Source organism: Triturus cristatus, chromosome 11 (assembly GCF_964204655.1).
Source record: "Triturus cristatus chromosome 11, aTriCri1.1, whole genome shotgun sequence".
Classification (NCBI taxonomy): domain Eukaryota; kingdom Metazoa; phylum Chordata; class Amphibia; order Caudata; family Salamandridae; genus Triturus; species Triturus cristatus.
Genome location: NC_140594.1, coordinates 931,653,446 through 931,674,701, shown reverse-complemented (window position 1 = coordinate 931,674,701; position 21,256 = coordinate 931,653,446). Strand labels below are relative to the sequence as shown.

The following is a 21,256-nucleotide window of genomic DNA, read 5'->3' as shown; positions in this document are numbered from 1 at the left end:
TTTGTGATACTCTACTGAGGCACTCTCAGACTTCCTTCGCGGAAGAGGGCCAACATCTGGCATGAGCTTTGCAGGGTGCCCCTCAGGCAGATCACCCTGTTGGTGGGTCTGTTGTCGCCCTCCATACAGGCCCATTGCTTTATTGGGCTCTGCAGAGACTGAACAAGGGGCATCTGCTGAAAGGCCATCCTTACCCTCACTCTGTGGACCTGTCTGGTGAAGCCCGCGAGGAGGGTCACTGGTGTCTTGCCCATATGGACCCATAGAATGGACGATCGATATTTGGTTCCACCCCAGACCTGGTTATACAGTCCAACGCCAGCAGGTCAGGCTGGGCCGCCCGGTGTGGAGATTTTTCCACAGGAGGCTCTTGGTCTCCACAAGAGAAAACACTGTACATCAATTATTTAGAGCTTTTGGCAGAGTCCTTTGCGGTCCTTTGCTGGACCAGCGACAGAATTCAGACGTGTCCTTCTAAAGATGGACAATATCTCGGCGGTCAGGTACATAAATCACCTTTGCAGCAATTGGTCAAATGTTCTCACAGATCTGGTGACAATTTATGGTAGTTTGGCCTCGACCACCAGATTAGGGTGACAGCGGATTATCTCCTGGGCAAGAGAATCAGGTGATGGATTGGCACTCTCGCCATTTTTGAGATTTCAGTCTTTGAAGGTTACACCCAAAGGTTTTTGCTATGATTCAGAACCAATGGGGACTGTTCTGTGTAGATCTTTTAGCCTCCAGACTGGATCATCAGATACCCCGGTTCTTCAGTTGGAGACCGGATCCTCTGGCAGCTGCCATGGATGCATTCCTGCATGATTGGAGTCAGGAGCAAGCCTATGCATTTCTGCCATTTGAGATGATCATGAGAGCGTCAGCACAGATCAGGCAGCAATGTCCTGAGGTGGTTCTCATTACCCCGATTTGGAGGTCACAAGTTTGGTTTCCTGTTATTCTGAAACTTTCTTGGGATTTTCCAATCTGTCTCCCCCAATTTCCAGAGTAGCTTCTTGACCCGGATCAGGTTCTGCATCAGATGGTACTGGACTGGTCCCTACACCTGATGGCGTGGAGGATTACAGTAGTAGATGGTCGATCTCAGGCCTGGCTGGAGACCTCTTGTCCAAGGCCTGGTCCAACTGCACGGTCAAGAGATACCAGTCAGCCTGACGGCGATGGTGTCATTGGTGTGTGCGACACATCTCGTGGTCACTGACATAGTTAGTCTTGAATTTTGTAGCAAACTTGGTCCAGCAAGGTTTGGCCTATCGCTGTGTGAATACCTTTCCTTCTGCCATTTTGGCAGGCTACATTCTAGTGGAAGGATCCCCGATTTGGGAACACCCATTTGCAGGTCGGCTTCTGAGAGGTATCAGATTATTTCTTCCATTAGAGCCACGATATTCGGAGATGTGGGATGTGAATAAGGTCCTCAACCTGTTCAAGTCTTGGCAATTGAATGAGTTCTTGTCACGTAAGGAACTGTTGGCAAAGCTGGCAGTGCTTCTCTGTGTGATCTTGTGTAGACGGGTCTTGGATGTTGGAGCCCTGGCTATCACAGGAAGGGTGTTTTTTTCCTACATCGGTTTCTTTTACGATTTGACGGCAAACTAAATGTCACACCAGAGTGATCAAGAACCCAGCATTTCCAAACTCTTCTAAATTATGTGTGGTGCAATGTCTAAAGGCTTATGAGGAGATATCCACAGAGCTTAGGCCTCCGTGAGAGAGACCACTTCTGAACGCTCTCCGGAAACCTCATAAAACGGCTTCATCTCCCATTGTTGCATGTTTGGTGTGGTGGGTCATGCAGGAGGCAGGCATTGATCTTGGGATTTTTGGAGCTCACTGCTAGGGGGACCATGGCCTCCAAGGCCTTCACTCTAGGGGCACTGCTTGAAGACATGAATGCGGCCGATTGGTCTTCAGATTCGACCTTCAAGAGGTTCTGTTTTATTAATATGGCCCATTTGGTGGTGTGTAAGCATTAAACTGAAGCCTCCGGTCCTGACATAGAATGAAATATTTCCTACCTAAAGTAACGGAAGTGCTCCGGCGTTCCCTTTGCGTAAATAGCAAGTAATGTGTTTTGTTGGAATGTTTTGCATGTGCTTTTAATTCCGGAGCCTTGGTAAATAGAATGTTTTCTTTGTTTAGAATGGTTAGTATTTCTGAATTAATGGCATGTTTTTCTCTTTGGAGAAATGGCGATTTTCTTGATTGCATTCAGTCATTGTTGAGTCCATTTCTAGTACTGATTTCGCTTCTTTGGTTCCAGGAGAAGGTTCTGGAAAGCAAGAGTTGTAGGAAAAGACGAATGACGTGACTCGCGCAATGAAAGAGAAAGTCAAGGACACAGAAGAGGGGTATATGCTGGATCCTGGACCCTGATTGGACAGTGGCTCATGATGGATTGTGCTTGTCTGTTTTTTGTTTCACCAATTTCCATGGAGTTCTGGGAAATGTTGTTTGTCTGTTAAAATGGCTGCTGTTAAATTAAAGTGGAGAAAGATAAAGCATAATCCTTGCCTCCATGTCCTTAGTAGAAATGAAACTTTCAGTTACGTTAGCTAGGAAGTTTTTCATTTTAACTACAGGTGTGTTGCTGCTTCTGGCTCCTTCCTGGTGAACTCGTCCTAAAATTTTCTGAAGAGGTTGTAGCACCTTACAAAATCTCAAATAGCATACTTTCTCAAATTGTTCATCCTTAATCAGATCTTTACATTAGGAAACTAGTTTCAACAGTTTGTAGAACTGTTAGCTCTATTTTTCAACAAAGCTATGGGTATGTGTTTTGACTGAGTTGGCGTCAACAAGGTCACAGGTTTTCACCGATTCTGTTAAGCGTGCAACCACTTGTCTGAAAAAACATCTATCAAAAGTATTTTATCAGTGCAATATTGAATTAAGACTGTCTTCTTGCTTATACTATATGTGTATATTTGCAGTTCTTTTTCAATCTCCAGCGTTTCTCTTTCACTGTCTGTGTCTCATCTATTTAAGGAGTAGGTTATCGTATAGTAGTTAACGGTTTTAAGATTCCCAAATTTAATCTTGAAGTAGTCCTTCTATTTTCTGATGTTTTGGGCTCTTATACTTTTCTTTGATGTCATCCAGCCTCTTCTTAAGCATGCTGTGTTCCTTTTCAGACTGAAAGCTGTCATTGGTATTAACTTTCAGCTAAGAACGCCACAAACTTCAGGCTCTGCATTTGGAAGCTCAACATAAACATCTCTGCTCGGCTCCCTGATACCCACTTAGAATGGGGAAACCTTTTATTGAAGAGTCTTCAGGTACTGAGGCAGCTTGACAGAGCAAATTAATGTTGCATGTCATCTGAATCTCTTGGTTTCAGGGTGTAAAAATACATCCCTGTTTTTTCCTAATGTTATCAAATTAGAGTTTGTGTGGTATGTCTCCTGCCACTAGTCTCTCCAGTCACATCCATAGAGAATATATTTGTGAAGTTGCGGCTACTTGTAGCATAGTCTGAACTGGATTCAGGCTAGCCAGGCTCATGAGGGGTGTTACCCCGAACCCGGTCGTAGTTTGCTTGTTTATGGTCCAGGGAGGACCTGGCTTGGCAGTTCAAGCTGGACTGTTCCCATGAGGAGCAGGGTCAAGACTGATTTTCAAATGGCTGGGTCCAAACTGGGGTGGCGTAGTGAGCAAAAGAACAATTAATTTAACCCACCTCTCTTGACTGGGTGTGAATGTTTGATTCATTCAGCATTCCATCCATCATTTGTGGCTGCAGCACTTTTCACCCCAAGTGGGATGGGTATGCCCAAACGTGGGCCCTTGCTTGCTGTGCCACTGGATTCTAACTAGACTGGCTGATGAGGCGTGTTACCCCAGAACTAGTCCCAAGATGCTTGTTTCCGGTCCAGGGAGGACCTGAATTTACAGTACGGACTCAACTGTTTCCATGAGGAGCAGAGTCAAGACTGATTTGCATATGGCTGGGTCCAAGTTGGGGTGGCATAGTGAGCAAAAGAACAATGGATTTAACCCAGATCTCCTGACTTGGGGGTGAATGTTTGATGCATTCTGTCCATCATTTATTACCGCCGCACTGGAGCATAGTTTAAGCATTGCCTTACGTTATTGAAGAGAGGAGAAACTGCAGTCACAGACGCTTTTCTACAGCTTCCCCAATCTGCGCTGTCCCTTCTCCCTCTATACCATCCATTGGCTGTCCTGGTGTCTAGTGGGCCTTCATCCCTGCCATATACAATGGAGCATTACTGCTTACTCTGCTGTATGGCAATATCTTTAGAGTGGTATAAGTTTTGACCTAAATTGGGAAGCAACATTGCCCGTCCACTTCTGTGACCTTGATGGCCGGAGAGACTACAGACATTGGCAGTAGCAACCATCGTCACAGATTCCAGTGCTGCCTAGCTGCTTATATTTTAAGTGGGTTTCATATCTGTAACAATGCTGCTCTTGATTAAATTGCAGTAGTGTTTGCTGACTTTAGGTTTTTAGCCATAGTCAGAGCATGTCCTTATCCCAGCACCTCGCTCGGTCCAAAAGCGTTCCATATGGAGTAAATTCGGGGAGCAAACTTGGCTTGTTGTAACAAGACAGTGGTCTCATCCTGCCTGCACTTAAGAGGATCATCCACTCACAATTACAGACAATCAAATTCTCTGGCGTAATGGAAAATAGTTTGTGTTTTGGCGGGACATGATGGTTACCTGGGAAGATAACAAAGTGCATATGTGAGAATCCCTCTATTAACCGACAGTTGCTTTAATTGATGTAACTTTTAAATTGCACTGTTCTCTTCTCAAACAGTGAAGATGCCACAGCTTTCCAGACTACGCACGTGCATAGTGTTGGTAGTTTTTGATCTCCAGTCCTTAGTTGGACTCATTCATTGTGTTACCACCTGGGGTCGTAGAGCATGGCTTAACTTGATACTGAGCAGTTACCTATGGAAACACAACTCGCAGACACAGCAGCGAAGAATGAAGCAAAAACTCCGAGCCTGGGAGCTTCAGCCAAAACTCCGAGCCTGGGAGCTTCAGCCAAAACTCCGAGCCTGGGAGCTTCAGCCAAAACTCCGAGCCTGGGAGCTTCAGCCAAAACTCCGAGCCTGGGAGCTTCAGCCAAAACTCCGAGCCTGGGAGCTTCAGGCAAAACTCCGAGCCTGGGAGCTTCAGGCAAAACTCCGAGCCTGGGAGCTTCAGGCAAAACTCCGAGCCTGGGAGCTTCAGGCAAAACTCCGAGCCTGGGAGCTTCAGGCAAAACTCCGAGCCTGGGTGCGAGCCTGGGAGCTTAAGGCAAAACTCCGAGCCTGGGAGCTTGCGCCAAAACTCAGCGCCTGGGGAGCCTGGGAGCTTCAGCCAAAACTCAGAGCCTGGGAGCTTCAGCCAATTTCAGTGTTGAAGCGTAGAGAATTCATGACGCCCTTAATAGTCTACAAACTGCACCTTCTTCGGCCAACTCCTCTGCATCGATGCGCGGATAACTGTTTATCGAGTTATTATTAGAATGGTATCTTCCAAGAGCACAATATATCATTGTATGGATCAGGGGCCGGCAGGCTAGGAAGAAGAATCGCAATTCCTAGTTTATTTAGCTGTTAATGTGACAAGTCCACGCTTTTAAAGTACTACAAATAGTTTCCGAAATCCGCGCTATTCATGTCATCAGTTCGAGAACACTAAATGGAATTTGAGACTAGGATGCCGCACATTTATTAAGGAGGACCGTTCATTGGTCCAACAAGTCATACACTAGTTGGCGAAGATGCAAGAATATGTGATTACTCCAAACCTCTCCTCTATCCGCGCCGCCGTGCAGAGATGGAGTCCGTGTTCTAGTTGAGGCTTTCCCGGTTATTTTATTCAGCCGCTCTGTTCCAATAACACTCGCGATTCCAGACAGTCTGCAAACTGTTTAACCTCCGCCTGACACACTGCTTCAGTATCACCACAACCATCTGCTTCTGTGCCTTAAGAATTTCTCCCCCCAGGCGGATATAGGATATAGGCAGCATTCCAGTACCTGCGGTCCTTGTGTTTTTTGATTTTTCCATTCTTTTGCCTTGTATGTATACTTGCTCAGTTGAGCTTCAAATCCATCTTTTCGGCTCCCTGGCTTCTTTGGTGCCGCGCTCAGAATAAAGAGATTCTGTTACTGAGGTTTTCTTGGAATTTTTTTTTTTCAATTACGGGCACTTTTGAACATGGAAACTTCGAACTTTTTCTAGACTTTTGTGATTCAAATATATGTCCCCATTGAGCCGACAGGCTGCACGTCTGCTTTGTATGCGGTCTGTTCCCCTCAGCAGTACGGCATGAGATTGTTAAACTTCGACTTGAAAGAGTCTTCTGTCGCGAAAAATACGAGTTTTCTTAAAAGCCTCCTTCCTGCCAAGAGAAAAGCAGGCTGCCTTAGACGGTCTGCTATGGGGACAGTCCAGGAGAGGACGGGAAGCCGGACAGACAGAGCTGTGTGTGGACGCCGAGCAATGGGTCGCCTTCTTCTGCTCCTAGGTAAAGATTTACCAAGTCCCTTTTGTCGTTGTAGTTGCAGTGGCGTTTATTAGTGACGTGGAAATGCTGCTGGTTGTATATCGCATGCTGTAGGCTAGCCGCACGGCGTTTTTGTCTTTATTTGCTTGGCCTTGGTGTTTTTTCAGTGCACACAAATCGAAGTGAAACACCCCTTGAGGCAGCACGATTTAAACATTGCCGAGCCTGACTGTACCGTGGAGAAAGTTATAGAAACGAAACATTTTTTAGGTTGATGGGGTAGCCAAAGTGGTCCACGGAGGACACATCCTCGTGAAAGTAGGTCCCTGTATGTAGGTGGTCGAAGGCAAGCACAGAGTCACCGAGTGTCTAGGAGTAGTCGCTGGGCCCTGGGAGCAGAAATGTACTGTTACTGTTTTGTGATGTAGTGTTCTTCAAAGGGGATCTTCCATAACTCTTTCCTACAATGGAGACGCGTTGGGCATCCAGTGGATATGGGGATGTTGTTCCAGGTCCTTGGTACGTTGATGGCAAAGTCTGCTGTCTTGTGATTTTATTTTATTTTTATTTACACTTACAGGCACATGCATCAAAGGAAAAACCGGTCGCAAACGGGCAGATTCTCAGAATCTGCCCCTTTGCGACCGGTATTTTTGCATTTGGGATGCATCATCCCAAATGCAAAAATCGCAACTTAAGGAATCTCTAAATTGTGATTACTTAAATTGCGATTGCATATAAGGAATCCCAAATTGAGATTCCTTAAATGCAATGCATTAAAGTAAAAAAATTAGCGATTTCGCTAATAGGGGGAGCCAATTACCATGAAGTTGAACTTCATGGTAATTTGCAAAAACTTTGAAAAATCCACTTTTGTGCATTTTTTAAAGTTTCATGTTGCGCACACATGCCCTTAGAGCATGTGTGCAACATATGTGCACAGATCAATTTCAGGGGTGCAATAGGGTGTCATTTTGACACCCTTGCACCCTTGAAATTGCATGAGGAATTTGCGAGTACCTACTGGTACTTGCAAATTGCTCATGCAATCTCCAATTCATTCCTATGGGCCTGGAGGCCCATAGGAATAAATGGGACGGCATTCCTTAATTGCGACTCGCAATTTGCGAGTCGCAAATAAGGAATGTGTAGGAATCGCTATTTTCATAGCGATTCCTACATGCACAAGCTTTTGCAATTCCTTAATTGCGATTCCTTAATAATCGCAATTAAGAAATCGCAAAAGTCTTCGTTGATGCATGTGCCTGATAGTCTTCTGTCTGATGGTCCTGGCTGCTGGTCTGCCGAGATCCACCAGCCATGGTAAGCGTTTCTGCGGTTGAAGTATTGTTGCCGATCTTGGAATAAAAGCCAAGTTATTATTGTTACCCTTTTGAGAGGTGGGGTATTTTAATGTGGAGTTGTTCACCCATTGAAGTACGGGTCGTTTCCTTTACGGATTGCTGTTTAAACCTGGACTTCAATAAAAGCACCTGAAGGTCATGGATGTGAAAGATGTTGGAGGTTTTATGCTAATACTTCCGGATATACATACGTGGTATAGAGCGATTATTTAAACGGGTGGCAAATGCATAAAGTGGATGAATAGAATCTAAAGCATCTCAGGAAAGATGGAATTTGGCAGACAAACGGATATTACTAAATGTTTGCCTTAAAGATTGAACAAAAATTCAGTTTATCTCTTTAAGGCAGTTAATTGCGTTTTCTACCTATTTGTATGCTAATGTGCACTTGTGATCGCATACGAATTGGATGTAGGCACTGAAAGGAAGTATTACCTGACCGAACATGTGAATGGGATTGCCATAGCACTGACTGTGCTGCATAGTGGACTCGGGGTTCAGAGTGAGTGGACAAAATAAGGCATTTTAGTTTAAATCCATGACCATTGAAGCATGATGCAACAATGCATGATTCCAAATAGTTGCATGGTTATCTGTCTCTAAGCCAACTTCCCCGTCCGTTACCTTTTGTTGGAATCTGAGCTCACGTGCTGTGTTTGAAAATAACCTTTTTTGTAAAACTGAAATCCACTATGCCTCTGCTCATAATCACCAAACTGTACCTTCAGTAAGTATTATTTTTTATTCACTTAAATCTTTGTTTCTTCAATTATGTATGCCTGAGGTTTTTCTGTCGTCAAAACCAGCCACATTTTGCTATGGAAACATTCGACTGTAATGCAAAAGCATTCCTGCCATGAATGGTATCCAGTGTAGTCTGGGGTTTTTCATACATCATTTTCTCCTTCCAGATTATGGAGCGAAATAGATTGTTTTTTAGGGCTCGGCTACTTACCAGTTTGTCAGTCTTTTAGCCGGATATATTGCTTCCAATATACATGGAGTGGGCTTTGGGGCAGCCTTGCTTGTGATGGAATAAAGCCATTCAATCTCAGATCGATGGGAGGGGATTCAGCCTTTACAACGCAGGTATTTGTACCTTTACCACACCGTACTTCACCACAAAGGTATTTTTTTAATTTAACATTCTTTTTATATTTAAAAAAAATATGGATTTCAGGGTTAAGGGATGGGTAGAGATAAAGGCAAGTATCAGTGTTTTTAGGGTTTGGGTGGGTAAAGGGAGGTAAGGGTGACTTAAGGGCTCATGTGTGGGTGAGGTAAAGAGAGGTGAGGAAGACTTGAGGGAGTTGAGGCATAAAGATGCAATGGAGCAGTAGGGAAACTTTCATATATCCTGTGGGTTTCTCTTTTTGTGGCTGTATGCCCATGGTCCACCTGGTCCCGGGTAAAGCAGTGAGTCCAGATATTACAATTCCTCACCTAACGTGCTAGAGGAGCCTTGACCTTCCAGCCATGTAAGCAGCCGATCCCTAGCACATATATCTATAACTTTTTGTCTGCCGTTTCTGGAGTGATATGGGCATAATTATGGTAATCTCACTGCTGGCATCAGATTCAGTGTCATCCTTTGATTGTCGCCCACGCAAAGCATTGGAGGTGGAGGCCACTGACACTTGTCCAGACAATATTGTAGTTTCTATGGTAGCCTGCCTCCCCAGTTGGGCCTGAGTGTGGGTGGAGAGGCGGTCATACAGGGTCTCTCCTATCACCTCCCTCCCTGTCTTCTCATAGATAGGGTCTGGGAGCAAGGCACCAGGTCACCATCCCTCTTAAACCAGTGGCCTCGAATTGCTCTGCCAGTCCCAAATCTCTTGGGCCTCCTGGATCCGAGGAGGCTTCCAATCGGGTGACTGCAGACAGATCTGTCCTAGACGCAGTCTGTGATTCTTAACCCTGCTGTGGTGCAGGATCAAGACTGATTTCTGTATGTCTGGTTCCAAACAGAAGTGGCATGGTGTGTGAAGAACTGTGGACTAGGCTGGGCCCCAAGCAATTGCCAGTGGCTGAGGTTAAACCATACATTCCATCCATCACCTTGTTGCACTTAACGCACTGAGTCAGGTATACCGAGACGTGGGTCATGTGGTTCACTGTGCCACTGGAACCTAGCTATCCCTGACTGAAGAGGCCCAATCAGGGCAAAACTGACCATAGGATGCTTGTGTTCCTGTTCAGGGAGGCCCTGGCCTGGCAATTAGGGCTGGACTGTTCCTATTGGAGCAGGGTCAATACTGATTTGCATATGACTGGGTCCAAGCTGAGGTGCCATGCTGGGTGGAAAATGATAGACTGTTATGCTGCCCGAGCCATTGCCAGCGGATGAGATTAATTCATCATTCCTTCCATCACCTTGTTGTTACCACTGAAGTGACAACACAAAGTATGTTTTCGGGACTGCTCCTGCAGCTTGAGTGTGCAGATTTATGACTGCTTCTTTGACCTGTTAGACCTAAAACTTCTTTTTAATACTTAAAATTCACCCCTGTGCTAGGTCTTAAATGCCCATAGGTGCAGGGTGCATGGTATTTAAAAAGTAGGATAATATGTGTTAAATCCCCAAAGTAAATTTTCATTACGGCAAGGCTGGCTCTCCCATAGAAAAGCACTGGGTTACATTATAACACATTGTAATGCATAACTTCTGTTTGGAAATAGCTAGAACCATGGGTCAAGGACTCAAATTAATAGGAATTTATAATTCAATTGGAAAATCAAGTCTGATTTTAAGTTACTATTATTAAAATGGCACTTTTTGAAAGTTGACATTTTCCTCCTGCCTGAAACCTTTAGTAGCTTTTTCATAGTTAATAACCAACTGTCATTTGACAGGTAAACAAAAATGGGGTGACCCTGTGTCCCTCAGAACCTGGGTATAAATTAGTAAACAAGAAGTGGTTCTGTCGGGTATGAGTCAATTTCTTTTCAGCGCACCTAATGTCACATGCATATGTTGATTGTGATTTTTACAACAAAGTCTCAACCGCCTGAATAGAAAATCTTTACAGATAATGAGGGCCATGACTCAATAGTAATGTCTACTGATTATGTTTATAACCAGATTAAATCATCCATCAATATTCACATATGTAGTAGATCAAGGCTGTCAAAATATGGTACAATATATACATAAATGATAACAAAGTGACATATGTGCTCAGTGCTCAACAAGTGTGTAATACATACAAAGTGATAAGAACTTATATACATAGGCAGTGGGAAGCGGGGGGGGGGGGGGGGGGGAGATTGGCCAGACAAATATGTTGAGCTAATGGCTCTGTTGGCTGATCCTGCTCCTGTAGGTGAGCAGAGCCTTGGTCAGTCTGGGCCTTGTAGGATTGTCGAAGTTTCAACACAAGATGTGCTCCATTAGGTAGTCATGTTGGGTCTTCATCAGGACAGGGCAGGAAAATAGGCAGTGACAGCCCTAGGTAGACCGGACGAAGTCCTGGCTACCTGAGCCTCAATTGGCTGTCGCCTTGCGGTAAATTCCGGGCGTTGGGTTTCTTAGCGTAGTGAATACTGCGGAGAACAAGCAGGCATCCGTCCTGCATTGCGGCACAAACCAGGACAGATGCCTGCTTGATATGGCATTGCATTTGGATGGGTGGATTCCTAGGCTATGTGAGACACAAGGCTTTAAGAGGTGCTCTGATCTGCAACTTACATGGCTACTGGACAAATGATAAGGGGCATATATTGAGTGTGGCAACATGTAAGCTGGGTGTATTACTACAGTTTAGGAAAGCACATGCTTTGAAGGCTGAGCAGAAGGCCCATAGTTAAAACCAGAGTAGAAGCTTGATGCGGATTTCCGGCAGAAAGGTGTGGCAGTCAGACTAGGTGCGAGGAGTGTAGCGCTAAGCAGTAGCGCGGTGAAGCATAGCAGCCGAGGCAGAGACCAGGTGCGGGGAGTGGCCCAGCTGGGGTCTAGTGCCCCGCTCAGGAAATTTGGGAGAGCTGGAAAAAAAGGGCGAGAACTGTAAGCCCACTGTGCATCCAAAGGATCTGCAGTTAGTGGCGTGGCATGGTGTGAGCATTGCAGCGAGTGGTGGGTGAACCGGACCAGAGGCCGAACCAGAAGCCCTGGGAGCCTGGTGAGTGGTGACAGGTTGATTAGGCCAGAGGCTGGATCCCTGGTCCTCAGGCGATCTATTGACTCCTCCCGGGTGGCCGGGAGGGTGATCCCACGCCCCACACGCTTCCTACAATGCCACCCATTCGCAGCCGTATCCTACCGCTGCCCTCGCCCCTCCTACTTTCCTGTGAGCAATTTAAGGGAAAAAGCAGAAGGAAGGCAGAGGACCCAGCAGAGGGATTGGTGGACCCTGAGGAGAGCCGAAGGGGGCTGTAAAAAACATGAAAAAACAAAAGAAAAAGGGCAGAGGAGGGAGCCCCTTGGATTTAGACTGAGCCGCCCAGGTTATCAGGACTCACCAGGAGTTATCAGGACTCACCTGCAAGGAGTTTCCCTGAATTTGAATGGAATTCCAGATTTGAGGTCCTAACTGGCTGTTGTTGACGCCGAGAGGCCTCGTGGTGAGGAGAGCAGCCGCAACCGTTGCCTCCTGTTACATGGCCCTTAGGGTCATTGTCGACATTGCTTAGTTAGCATGAGCTTTGCTGCCATGATGCTGCTTTTGCTCACGTTACTACATGACTTTATTATTGCAAGACTCTGTTTATGCCTTTCACAAGAGAACTGTCTGCTTTTCGCGTTCCCTGCTAAAGTTCCTGGAGTTTAGTCTGAACACGATGTGCAAGGTCGATAAACCATGCCCCTTGTTATTCTGTTCTAGTCAGTCCCTAGCACCTAGACATAACATGCTAACACAGCTGCACTGCTGAAAACTCGTGCTTTGATATTACGGGGATGCAAATTGTTTGAACACACACTTGGAGAAAGCCGTTCCATGGAGAAGAGCTCCACTGTTCCTATGATGTTAACCTTACATTCAGGCTTTAAGGTATGGGGTCTGATGTCAAAGCCCAGAGATCTTCCTTTATATAAAATAAACTTCTTCTAGTCAAGGGTAGGGTGGTTAGGCCTAATTGCCCTTTCTTCCACAGTCTTTATATAATGACTTCTCCCTTTGTTTTCTATGGAATTGTAACAATGTTAACTGCGCTGAGTTTATGCATTTTGCTGCTGGTAGTGGCTCTTATACTGTATTGTAGGGCACAATAGTTAAAATAAACATTTTGAACTATTTTCAGTGACTCTGCTAATTCTTATTGTGGACAAGTATGAGTGTGTAAGCGAAAGAGTACATCTTGTTCCCGCGATTCCTGAGAGAGTCGGGAGTGTTGTGTTCTGGGTTGTCTAAGGATATTTGGAGGAGAACAAATGAGACACTATAGCTAGTCGGTATTGAGATTTTGGGCACTAATGTGCTAGGTTGGTGCACTCCTATACACTGAGGTCCTATTCTCCTGCGCATAGTTCTGTGTATGTGCAGAATCCCTGCAACATGGCGCCGCCAACTATTGGTCTGGTTCTTATCTGCGAGACGCATGAGTAGTGCTTGTGCTTGTCCATAAAACCCTCACTTCTGTTTCCAGAGACAGCTATGACGGTGTAACCTCCTATATTGATGTTTTATAGGTTCTTCAAGCTTGAAGTTTTAAAGAGCTGCCACGCTTTAAGTTGTTGTTTGTTTTTCGTGATGGCGGTTGATATTCCGCCTCAAAGCTGTGCCGCACTCAAGGCATATTTAGCTCAATATGGAGTGCCTGAGGCGGGTGTCGAGCTCATCTTTGTAGTGGAAGCCAATCCAGCTCACCACTTTGAGGTGTTTTATTCTTGGGTCACTTTTCCGGCGGTGAATGGTAAAGATGATTTGTTTCATGAATACACTGCCACGGCCCTTCCTCACGCTTATTAGCCTTATAGTGCTCTTGAGGTTCCACTTACAGCTTGGCAACACCAAGTTTGGTTTAATGGTTCCTTTCCTCACCCAGTATCGCCGGGCCGCTTAGGCTCTTTGTCGATCGATGGGGCCACGTGGCCCGTTTTGGATGGGTATATCCCACACCGACATTATTTAACTGTTGTAATTGCAGACCTTCGCATATTACATATGTCTTTGATACGCATACATAGAAGTGTTATACAGTACGTCACGCGCAACTTCCAGGTGGGACCAACTGGCTGTGCTGCACAACCTGCTGGGCTAAACAGACATAATATCGAATTCAAAATATCGACAGGACAGAATATCGAGTTTTTAATATAGAATGGACAGAATATCGAATTGCCAAAATATAGTGGTGAAGAATATCGAAAATCAGGTAAGAAATAAAATATCGATTTAAATAATAGAAGTAAGTAATATCGACAGTCATAATATGGTTGTTAAAAATATCGAATTTTTTTATAGTGTTTTAAGTGTTATTATATGTGTTAAAAGTATGTATACATTTTGGAATGTACGTTTGAATATTTTTAAAGTAATGAATTTTATGTTATTTAATTTTTGTGTAATTTCATTCCGTAGCGGGTTGTGGGTTTATAGGGGATTAGGGTGGGAAGTAATTTAATGATAGTACATTAAATAATAATTTTTAGGAATTATTAATTATTTTTAATTTAATTTTGCGTTTTACTTCTGTAGCGGGTTGTGAGTTTATAGGGGAATAGGGTGGGAAGTAATTTAATTGTTATTAGGTAATTATTAATTGGTATTGAAAATTAATTGGTTGTTGATTATTAATTGGTAAATAATTTGTATTAATTGGTAATTAATTAGTATTGTTTAATTGATAATTATGTTAATTGTATTAATTTATTTGTAGCGGGTTGTGGGTTTATAGGGGAATATGGTGGGAATTGAAATAATTTTTGTATATTGCTAATTAATTTATTCTTAATCAATTATTAATTGGTATTAATTTTATTTATTGAAAATTAATTGGTTGTTAATTAATCATTAATAGGTTAATAAAAAATGGTATTTTTAATAAAGTAATTAAATATTGTTTGGTAATTAATTTTAATATTTTTATTTAGTATTAATAATTTATTTATTTTTAATAAAATATTAAATTATTATTTTCCCTACTATTGCACTCACTGGAGTGGGAATAGTAATTTTTACCCCTACGCTATCCAACGCTTTCCCTACTATTGCACTCACTGGAGTGGGAATAATAATTTTTACCCCTACGGTATCCAACGCTTACCCTAGAGTTGCACTCACTGGAGTGGGAATAGTAAATTTTCCCCTCCCGCTATCCAACGCTTTCCCTACTGTTGCACTCTCTGGAGTGGGAATAGTAATTTTTACCCCTACGCTATCCAACGCTTTCCCTACTGTTGCACTCTTTGGAGTGGGAATAGTAATTTTTACCCCTACGCTATCCAACGCTTTCCCTACTGTTGCACTCTTTGGAGTGGGAATAGTAATTTTTACCCCTACGCTATCCAATGCTTTCCCTACTGTTGCACCCTCTGGAGTGTGAATATAAATTTTTACCCCTACGCTATCCAATGCTTTCCCTATTATTGCACTGTCTGGAGTGGGAATACTAATTTTTACCCTCCCGCTATCCAACGTTTTCCCTACTGTTGCACTCTCTGGAGTGGTAATAGTAATTTTTACCCTCCCGCTATCCAACGTTTTCCCTACTATTGCACTTACTGGAGTGGTAATAGTAAATTTTACCCGGCCGCTATCCTACGCAAAAAATATTGCATTTTTTTAATAATATTACGTTAATATATATGTATTTTTTTTACTTACATTAATTATTTATTAATTTGAAAGTAATTTAAGTATTTTTAAGTATGTTTCAGTTAAGTACATGTTTTATTTAATTAATTTTACATTAATTGTAAGACATTTACAATAATTCGATATTGTGACTAACTATATTTTTTACAACGATATTTTGCATTCTATATTTTTGTACTTACCTGTTTGGAGATAGGGCTTCGATATTTTGGCATTCTATATTTTTCCTTCGATATTTTGGCAATTCGATATTCTTCTTCTCGATATTTCGTCAGTGATCCCCTGCTGGACCAGGTGGTGTAACTATCAGTCCTGTTCTGGTTAACTCAGTGATGGGCAAGAGTCCACAGAATAAGGATGAATTACCTTATTGGCTTGCTGAAAAATGTGGACAACTGGAGGCTGTTTATCCAAATACATCTCCTGTGGAGAAACACAGGATATTGACTATCGGTGCCTAAAGACTTACTTCCTGAGTTAGCCGATTGTAACACCTGGGGTAAGGGGTTTGCAGCGGTATATTCGAAGTGTTTTGGCCTCCTGGCCCACTCTTGGTTGCGGGATAAACTGCCCTTGTCTCCTGCGGTTGCCTGGTGGCCAACTAGCCCTCCTGTTGCCTCTAGTATCCCCATACAGCTGGATTGCTGAGAGTGGTTCGAGGCCACGCCCCCTTTTTACGCTACTCTGCAAACGTGCCACCTAGCACTCTGCTGCTTGGGGGATGAAGTCCACTTCAGTCCTGAGGTCCCCAGGACACAAGAGGACCTCATCACCCCACCAGCAGTGCGCCAAGAGGCGCGTTTGCAGAGTGGTGTAAAAAAAGGGCATGGCCTCGGATCACCTCTTAGCACTCCCACTGTTAGGGGCTTACTTGAGGTACGTGGTGGGCTAGTAGGCCCTCAGGATTTAAGGGTACTTAATCCCCCAACTTAGAACGAGGCGCGTTTGCAGAGTGGTGAGGGAGGGGGCAGGGCCTCTCTGGCCAGATGCCGGCTTCTCCTTTCTTTTGTCTTTGTAGACGGGGCTGTGTGGCCACAGGGACCCCATCCTCTAGGGCATGGCCTCCTTTCCCCCTTTTTTTTTTATTTCCACGGGGGGGGGGGCGTGGCCACCCTCCTAAGGCTAATTATGGCCCCAGGGACCCCATCCCCCGGGACCTGACCAGCCTTTAACTTTTTTGGGGGACCCAATCCCCCAGGGCCTGGCCTTATGTTGGGGACTGCGGAGGGAGCCCTAATTCCCCCGCGGTCCCTGCCGACTCCCCGCCTCCTGCGGGAGCCGGCATTGCTTTTGGACAAGGAGAGCTACTGACATGCATCACCCCTTGTCCAAAAGCAATTCTGCTATGCTTCGTGGAAGCAAGAGCCGGTTTCCTGCTTTCGCTTCCACAAAGCAAAGCAGACGTTTTCTATGACAGGGCAGGACCAGTGCTCTCGCCCTGTCTTAGCAAACTGCAGTGTCCTGGGGGTGGGCACTCGGGGACATTGCTGGAGCCGGCCCTGGGGGGTGGTGGGCCCCAGGGCCATGGGAAGCTCCAGGAGGGGGGCCGCGGAGCCCCCGCACCCTAACAAAACATTGCCGTGGCCCACCCGGGGGCTTAAAGAAACTAAGCGCGGAAGCACACGCTTCATTTGTTTTTTTTATGTTTTAGGCTAGATTTGCGCCGCCAGTGCAACTCCTGGCTTTTTTGTGTTATATGCTTTTTTGGGCCCTGGGAGTCCCCGTGGGACTCCCTGAGCAGGCCTAGGGGGTGAGGGTGTTTCTACCCTGCCCCTTTTTCTTGTTTTTTATCTTTTTTTCTTGTGACTCGGTTTGACCGAGTGGCAAGATGACTGCTAACACTTCTTGGTTTGGAGTGTTGGCAGCCAATCAGAATGAAGCTCATGCTCAGGAGGGTTCGCGAATCCTCCACGGTCACCAGATATTGTTTTTTTTTTTTAATTTCTCAGGAACTACTGAACGAATTTACACCATTTAAAAAAAAAAAAAAAACTCTTTCTAAACCAAGACTTACCTCTTTGCCAAATTTGGTGTCATTCCGTTCAGCAGTTTGGGCTGTAGCTTTGTCTAAAGTTTCCTATGGAAATTAACATGGAGAAAACGTTTTGGAACCCCCCCTTTTTCCCCCGCCCCTGCTCGCTGATAACCCAGAAACTTTCTACACAGGAGCTGACCTGAGCGAACCATTAGTTTTTAAAATTTCACGAAGATTCGGCGCCAAAGATATTGGCAAAAGAACAAATGCTTTTTGAATAGAAACGAGGTCCTAACTATAACTACCTACCGGCGACCGCAAGTAGATAATGTATATTCACTGAAATAAAACAAAGGTTACAGGAACGTTATAGTTAGGCTGACATTTCACTCGTGCAAAACCAAAGAAATTCAGCAGTTCTAGTTAGCTGAGCTATCTATAACTCATGCGCCCGCAATGTACTGCTTATGACCTCACATATTATATCACTTATGACATGGTCAGTGACATCACTGATGACATCACTAATGACAACATCTGGTGACTGAGTGTTTCTAAAAGTTTGAGTGTTAAATATATATATGTGTATATATACACACTAGGGTGTGTTGATGAATCAGTGGGTGTATGAGTGCCTGTTTGGATGATTTAGTGGGTGCTTGACTGACTGTATAAGTGAGTGATTATACCTGTCTCAATGAATGTATGGGTGAGTGACTAATTTGTGTGAATGTCTATCAGTCTGTCAGTTGGTGTGTAAGTGGCTGTATGGATTGATGAGTAGGTATACGAGTGGTGTATGGGTTATTGATTGGTTGTCTGAGTACCTGTATGAGTGCCTGCTTGGGTGGGTGAGGGGGTGTGTGACTCCCTGCATGGATGAGTGAGTGGGTGAATCAGTCGCTGTATGGGTTCATGAGTGCGTCTGTGAGGGGCTGTATGGGTGAGTGGGTGTGCGTATGTCTTTGTCGGTGAGTGAATGGATGTGTCGGTGGTATAGGTGAGCAACTGCATATGTGAAAGGCAGTATGGGTGAGTGTTGCATTATAGAAGTGACTGTATGTGTGAGGGAGTAATAGTGAGAGTGGCTGTATGGGTGAGTGTGTGCTTGGTTCAGTTTCTGGATAGGTGAATAAGTATGTGTTAGTATCTGTATGAATAAGTGAGTTGGTGTGTATATAACTATAGGTGAGTAAGTGGCTGTTCGGTTGACTATGGGTGAGTGAGTAGCTCGATGGGTGACTGACAGCATGTGAGTGGCTGTATGAGTAGATAGATCAGTGGCTTTATTAGTGAATGAGTTGGCGTACCAGTGGCTGTATTGGTGACTGAGTGGATGTGTGTGTAGACCTATGAATCAGTGAGTGGGTATGTATGTACTGGTATTGGTAGTGTGGAAGTTGGAGTGAGTGTATGAAAGGTTACATGGGGGTGTAAGTGAGTGTGTCGGAGATTCTGTGGACAATGCCATCAGTAATATCATCCATGATATCATTTGAGATGTCATCAGTGATGCCACTGACCGTGTCATGAGTGATGTAATTTGTGAGGTAATAAGCAGTGCATTGTGTGGGCGGGAGTTATAGTTAGCTTGGCTAAGTACAACTGCTGAATTTCTCCAGTTTTGTACGAGTGAAATGTCAGCCTAACTAGAACGTCCCTGTAACTTTTGTTTTTTTACAGGGAATTTCTAAGGTTTTTTTTAGTTTATATTTTCCAACTATAACGTCCCTGTAACGTTTGTTTTTTCATTTTTTTAAGGTTTTTTAAAATTGTTTCTTAATTGTAACGTCCATTTTTTTAAGTGAACCTCTAAGATGTTCGTATTTTCTTTCTATAATTGGATAGTGTGTATTACATTTATATTATATACCACTCATTTTTTGATTTCGTATGTGTTTATCAGAAAGTGCATTAATAATTGGTTGTATATTTAACAATTTTGTGTGCTGGCACAACATTGTCGCATTTATTGTGGAGAATCTGTGATCAGTAAATGTATTTCACATACTGAAAAATACACTTAAAGACATTATGTTCGAGGCATATGAGCTGCAGATTATACACTGTGCATAGATCGCCATCTGGTGTTGGGCCCGGATGTTTGCAGTTTGTTTTTCCTCTTGGAAAGTCTTTGGGAGTCACGAGGTCGGTGACTCCTCCTCTGGTTAGTATTGCGCATGGGCTTCGGCTCCATCCTCAGATTGTTTTTTTCTGCCATCGGGCTCGGATGTAATACTTCGCGCTCCGGTTCCGAACTTCCCAGTTCACCGATCGACGCACAAATCCTCGCTCATCGAGCTTCTTCAAAGATATAAATCATCTTACTCATCTTCTCTTCGGCACTTCTTCGATTCCGGTGGTCGACGGCGGCCTTCGGGCCCATTCCGGCTCCGGTCTCGGCTGATGGAAAGAACTCCCTTCAAGAAGTGCCCTCGATGTGGGTCCAAGTTTCCCCACACCGATCTCCATGAGGTGTGCAACCTCTGCCTCTCCCCGGAACACGAGGCCCGAGACTGTCCCGCCTGCAAGTCTTTTCGCTCAAAAAAGACCATTCGAGATCGACGGGCTAGACGCAACATGGCGCACTCCTCGACCTCCGCTCCAGTCGACATCTTCGGGGACGACGTCGAAGCTTCGGAACAACAGGACATAGAACAGGAGGACGACGACCTCGTCAGCGCTTCCGAGGCCGACGACTCAGATGTGGAGGACATCACCCCGGCGCAGCGGGTCGTGAGTACAATTCCCCCTCCCACGCCGATACCGGAAAAAAGGCTTCGGTCACACCTTCGCCTCCGGGCCTAGGCAAGACCAAGGACTTTGCTTCTCACACCCCACCTTCGGGCCCGGTAAAGAAGCCTATCAAGCCTTCCGGCAGCTCGGGCTCGAGCCAGCCGGCCACCGGTGCCGAGAAACACCCTTCGGCACCGAAGAAAAAATCGTCCTCCACACCGAACCCGGCACTGAAATCTTCGGTGCCGAAACCTGCTCCTCCGGCGCCGACCAAACATCACAAGGCCCTCGGCACCGACACTCCCGTGCCGAGACCTTCTTCGGCACCGACCAAAAAAACGGTGGTTCCCAGGAAGCACGGCTTCGACAAACCTAAAAAAACGTCGGCCCCGAAACCTTCGGAGCCGACCGAACAACCAGTGTCACAGGAACTCTTCACACCAAGTCCTTTGCAAAAAACCCTCACCAAGGATCCAAAGACCGGACACTTGACATTGTCTTCAAAAAAGAGACACTTGGACAAGCCGGCTCCACCTCCACCTCCAAAGAGAAAGGACATTGCTACCTCTCCTTTTAGGGTGCCTTCCCCACCTCCTCCACCCTCTCCACCTCCTCCACCTCATCGTTCCCCCACATTGTCTCCTGTCCCAGACGATTTGGGGGATCCTTACTATGATCCAGCAGATGTGCCACAAGATCCCACCCCTACTGGATCTCCAGACCCATGGGATGATTATAACAATCCGGACATCCCAGATGTCCCACAGGATGACCTTTATCCATCTAGGCCATCCCCTCCTGAAGATTCCTTGGGTTTTCACCATTTGTTACAACAGGCGGCACACTACGATGGGGTGGAGTTACATACCGACCCAGTGGAGGAGGATTTCCTCCTAGACACCTTTGACGATACACATAGGTCCACTGCCATTC

The 21,256-nt window shown here is 45.0% G+C and overlaps 1 protein-coding gene across 3 annotated transcripts in view; it reads left to right on the top strand.

Annotated features, from left to right (window-relative positions):
- PXYLP1 (2-phosphoxylose phosphatase 1) overlaps window positions 1–21,256 on the top strand; it is a 509,674-nt gene that overhangs the window by 288,146 nt on the left and 200,272 nt on the right. The window contains exon 2 of one of the 3 annotated variants that reach the window (XM_085634924.1): window positions 2,285–2,372. The exons of 1 other annotated variant lie outside the window; for it this stretch is intronic. Coding sequence is in view for 1 of the 2 variants with exons in the window: in XM_085634922.1 (XP_085491048.1) it covers window positions 6,317–6,515 (199 nt within the window). In the remaining variant the exon portion in view is untranslated. Of the gene's footprint in view, window positions 1–2,284; window positions 2,373–6,234; window positions 6,516–21,256 lie in introns of those variants that run through there. One more of the 3 variants, XM_085634922.1, reaches the window with a different exon arrangement.